The following is a 5,300-nucleotide window of genomic DNA, read 5'->3' on the forward strand; positions in this document are numbered from 1 at the left end:
GCAGGACTTCCCTTTGCTGTTAGACTCGTGGTTAAATGTCAAGTGCAATTTAAATCAGTCTTCACTGAGAACCCTGAGATTGAATCAAGAGCTGGATAGACAGCAGATAAGGTTTTTAAACATTTTTTATTTTTAACATGAAACATAGAACAACAATCATTCAAACAACAAGACAAAAACAGACATAAATTGGCATGTAGACAGATCAGTGCACCGACTGTAACACAGAATCAAGACCAGGGATTTCTCTTGTATGAGCCATAGAGAAAACAAGACATCTCTCTGCCTCTAGGATAACTCTGAAATCCATTTTCTTTCCGTTTTGATCTTTCTTTCTCATGTCATTTGCTTGTATCCCTCTCATATATATATATATGCATATATGTGTGTATATATATATGTTTATATTGTTTTGGTTTTGTATTTTAGTATTTTCATCTTATTTTTTATTTTATTTATGCCCTATTCCTCTCACCTAATGTAGTTCTTTGACTACGGACAATTGCCTATTTGAAGTTTCCAATCCTAAATGTCACTGTCAATCTTCTAAGTGAGATCAGCATTGGGTCAGTGCAGTTTCATCTTAGCCGGTATCCTCCTGCATCTACAGTAACACTTCTGAAAGATGAAATTAAGGCTAGCGCTAGAGTCAATAGTATAAGTTGCTTATCGTGCAGGTTGGTATACCATTTTCTTCCGTTTTTTGCAGAGCTCCACCCAAGACAGTGCTGCCCTCTGTTCATCCCCTAATGTCCAGGCTCCATGTTCTTCGGGTGCCAACTGTTGTAGCCCCTGCAGCTATGCAAACTAGGTCTCTGGAAGAGAGGCAGGGGCCTGGGAAAACAAGGGAATCAGAAGGCGAGGGAAAAAATGAGCCGGAGTCATGGTTTCTGATTAAAGTCGGATGTGTATTTTTAATCTGGGAATTAAATAGGCAGGCAAACCCATCCCCCAGTAAGCCAGCATCTTGTGGCCAAATTAGCATCCTGATGTTCAGTCCTGGAGGCAGGTGAAGCAGCTCAGCAGGGCATAGCTCCTAGCAGGAACTTCGAGAGAGGCAGAGAAGTGGCAGAATAAAAGGGCTTTATCTCAGGAAGCCTCACCCTAGGTGGGCTAGCTGCTTTGTGGCAAGGGCAAGGTCTGAATCAGCCAGCTTTTGGCTGAGGGAGGTTACATTCTCCCTTCCTGCTCAGCCTCACCCCTACCCACTCCTTCCTGCTCCTTTGGAGGGTTAGAGGTTGGTTTGGTTTTCATACCTACTGAGTGTAATTAATGATGCCTTCTGGAATACTGACTGGTCTCTTTGGTTTGATGTTAGATCCAAACCTTTTGTCCCCAGACAGGGTCTCATTATGTAGATCTAGAACTTGCTATGTTATTGTTATGTAGACCAAACTGGCCTCAAACACAGAGAGATCTGCGGGCTTCTCCTGAGTTGGGATGACACAGCTAAACCCTGTAGTGTGTGCCACCTTGCCGAACCAGATCCTATTTTTAACTGCTTTCATATTTTCCACACTTAAGTACTTTGCTATGCACTTAAGACTTTGCATAATTTTTTTCTGTCTTGCTACTTTTATCAGTCTTTCACTGAAAGTTTTCTTCAGACTGCTATATGAAAATAACTTATGCAAAGACCATACTTCCTAGATCTCTAGAGTATGTATTTTAACGTCTCCCTGCTCTTGGGTGAAAGGCCTTGGCTTGTGAAGGCTTGGTCTGGGATAATTTAGGTTGAGTGGGTCTTGATTGAAAAGGCTTAGATTGGGACTGATGGGGTTTATGTGCCTTGAGCTGAGTAGATTGGGATGGGGAGGGCTTAGCTTGGGAGAACTGTGGATGAGTGGGTTTAGCATGGGAAGGCTGTGGATGAGTGGGTTTAGCATGGGAAGGCTGTGGATGAGTGGGTTTATCATGGGAAGGCTGTGGATGAGTGGGTTTAGCATGGGAAGGCTGTGGATGAGTGGGTTTAGCATGGGAAGGCTGTGGATGAGTGGGTTTAGCATGGGAAGGCTGTGGATGAGTGGATTTAGCATGGGAAGGATGTGGATGAGTGGGTTTAGCATGGGAAGGTTGTGGATGAGTGGAGTTAGCATGGGAAGGCTGTGGATGAGTGGATTTAGCATGGAAAGGCTGTGGATGAGTGGGTTTAGCATGGGAAGGCTGTGGATGAGTGGGTTTAGCATGGGAAGGCTGTGGATGAGTAGATTTAGCATGGGAAGGCTGTGCATGAGTGGAGTTAGCATGGGAAGGCTGTGGATGAGTAGATTTAGCATGGGAAGGATGTGGATGAGTGGGTTTAGCATGGGAAGGTTGTGGATGAGTGGATTTAGCATGGGAAGGCTGTGGATGAGTGGGTTTAGCATGGGAAGGCTGTGGATGAGTAAGTTTAACATGGGAAGGTTGCACATGAGTGGGGTTAGCATGAGAGGGATTTGGATGAGAGGGTTTAGTTTGGGAGGCCTGTGAGTGAGTGGGTTTAGCATGGGAAGGCTGCATATGAGTGGAGTTAGCATGAGAAAGATTCAGGTGAGGGGGTTTGGCTTGGGAGGGTTGTGAGTGAGACAATTTTTTCTGAGACAGCACAGGTGGAAACAGCTTAGGCTGGAGGGATTTGCTCTGGAATTTGGGATGATGGGAGCTGGACTTGGGGGTAGATGAAAGTTTACTCCCAGCTGTAGACTGAGACCCTGGTTTGAAAGCTAAATCCGAAGGTCTTCCTTGTGTTATTTGTTGGGCTCCTTGATGAGAAATGGGTATTATCCAGTCTTGAATGGCTCCTGCTGGCTGACAGGGCTGAGAGTGAGGATATTTAATATGGGACAATGTCCTTATAGACTTGCCAGCTGCTTTAGTCAGCTGCATCCCCTGGGCACAGGCTTTCTCAGGCTGTGGCTTCCCTATGGCTTTCTGTGCTTGTGAGCCAGAAGAACGTCCATGACCTACATGAGAGACCTCTGTCCCAGACCTCTGAAGATTTCTCAATGTCTGCCTGCTCTCAGGATGGGTCTGTACATGAGAAGTCTGTCTCTGTGATCTCCCAAATGGTCTCTTTGAGTGATACTGCTGAGGAGTTGCTGAACATTTTGGGTATTTTCCCCTTGAATAAAATTTCCAGGGTTGGAAGTATTTAATACCAAAGTTTTGACCTCTGCTTGGGGGATGGGGGAATGGAAGGAACCACTTAGCCATCTGCTGTGATCTAAAATGGGAGCTTATAACCCAGGGGTCTCTCGAGGGAACATGGTAAAAGTTACTTCCAGATTTACTGGGCAAGGGCCATGGGTATGCTGGATAAGGCATGAATACTGGAGTCTGATGGAAGATGGGAGCATTCTGATTGTCCTCACATTGAGTTCTAGGCTCTGTGATTGGCTTCTGAGCTAGGCTTTCAGATGGGCTTTTTGTCTGACCCCGTGGTTGTTGGTCCTCACCTTCAATTGTTCTGGGGGAAGCCTGAGTGTCTTGAGTAACTTCAAAGTCTTGGTCTACCTGAATCCCCAGCTCCCTGGCCAGGGAGGCCATATCTTCAAGGGACACACATCTGAGTGGAGAGGACATTACTTCCTGGAGGGCAGAGTGAAGGGCCTCCATAGTCTTCCTTCCATCCCCAGCTTCCTCTACTTCCCAAAACAGGAGCTGTGATGGCTTCAGTTTTAGGATCCTTTGGAAAAGCTGAGCCTCTTCACTCTCCTTGGCCTGGGGACTAAGGACGAAGTAGCATCTTTCAATGGCGTCTTCTCCTAAAAACATTAGCAAGTCCCATTCCTTCTCACCAAGGCAGTCTGTGAAAAAGAACACAGCAGAGGAAACTTCCACCAGAAAACCAAATTGCATCCAAAAGCTTTCTAGATCTCCACGAAGGTTAGCCACAGCAACAGGTTTCTGGAAAACATGTGGGCACTCCTTTGGCTCCTTTGGCTCCTTGTCAGGAAAACACCACATCACCTCTACCAGGCCATCAGAAATTTGCCGAGGAAGCACAGGAACACACAGATCCTGATGGAGAAAAAATCTGTGTGGTTTCTGTGGAGAGGAGCTGAGCAGTGTGTTAAGAATTCTGGACTTGGAGAAGCTGCAGTGACCTAGTCGCACAAAAGAGATGACAGGCATCTTCATAAGACTCAGAAACGTGTCTGTTTCCCTGGGGGCCCCTCCTGAGGACTGCGTCATGTGCCGCTTTAAGTCCTTCATGGCCCCCATCATTAAGATGCTTTTGTTGTTTTCTGCATCAGGCAGTAGTAGGGGAAGAGCAAACTGGCACTGGTACATATTTGACATGACTTCACGTTGCAAAGAGCTGTCTGCGCAAAGCATGCAGGCACAGAGGACATCCAGGGGACTGATGGTTTGTGTGTCTCCAATTCCTAACTTCTCTATTCCAGCCAGCAATTCTTCTTTGTTCTCCTCATCCACCATCTTGTGCCTAAGGATAAAATCTCTGGCTGTCAAGTCTAAAGCCTGAACCTTCATCAGGAAATTCCAAGCTAAGTCTCCTGGGGTCTTGGGCGTCCACTCATGTCCTCGGTCTGTGGAAAACTGCTTCACAAAATCTGGGAGAAGCTTTTTGCTTCTATCCATGTTCAAACAGGACAGGACATGTTGAAACACTCTTTTTCTTTCTGTAAAGCAGAAAGTACTCATTATTGCCTCATTCCCTTCCCTTAAAAATACATTATTGACAATTTCATTGTATAACATAAGGTATAAGACTCTGTCTTAAGATATAGTTTCTTTGGGACAGTGCTCAGCTAAAGTATATGAAGCCATGTGTTTGATCTCCAGCACTTTAGAAAAACAAACAAACAAAAAACAGAAACAGGAGTGACAGCATGGGCTTGGGAAACAGAAGGAGAGGTATCTGGAGTTCAAAGGCGTTCTTGGCTATAGTTAGTGTGGGGCCAGCCTGGGCTATATAAGACCCTGGCTCAAAGTGGAAACAAAGGCTCGTGAGTCATGTTTGGCAGAGCCCACTCCTGTTCTATGGAGTCTACTCTGTATTTTTACTCTCATGTTAAAAAAACTTTTTTATGTTTATTTAGTGTGGTGCATGTACGTGTGTGTGTGTGTGTGTGTGCGCGTGCATGCATGCGTGCGTGCGAGAGAGAATGTACATGCCATGGCATGCATGTGATAGTCAAAGAACAACATTCAAGAGTTGGTTCAGCTGGGCAGTGGTGGTGCACACTTTTAATCCAGCACTTGGGAGACAGAGGCAGGAGGATTTCTGAGTTTGAGGCCAGCCTGGTCCACAGAGTAAGTTCCAGGACAGCCAGGGCTACACAGAGAAACCCTGTCTC

At 45.7% G+C, this 5,300-nt stretch overlaps 1 protein-coding gene across 8 annotated transcripts in view; it reads right to left on the reverse strand.

Moving 5' to 3' along the window:
• Nucleotides 1-887: 887 nt before the first annotated feature.
• Nucleotides 888-5,300, reverse strand: part of Card6 (caspase recruitment domain family member 6) — a 19,697-nt gene continuing 15,284 nt past the window's right edge. For all 8 annotated transcript variants that reach the window (XM_031360195.1, XM_031360194.1, XM_031360196.1 and 5 more), the window contains exon 4: nucleotides 888-4,622. In XM_031360195.1, the coding sequence (XP_031216055.1) occupies nucleotides 1,669-4,622 (2,954 nt within the window). In that variant the 3' untranslated portion in view covers nucleotides 888-1,668. The remainder of the gene's footprint in view (nucleotides 4,623-5,300) is intronic.

This window comes from Mastomys coucha, unplaced genomic scaffold, assembly GCF_008632895.1.
Source record: "Mastomys coucha isolate ucsf_1 unplaced genomic scaffold, UCSF_Mcou_1 pScaffold8, whole genome shotgun sequence".
Taxonomy (NCBI): domain Eukaryota; kingdom Metazoa; phylum Chordata; class Mammalia; order Rodentia; family Muridae; genus Mastomys; species Mastomys coucha.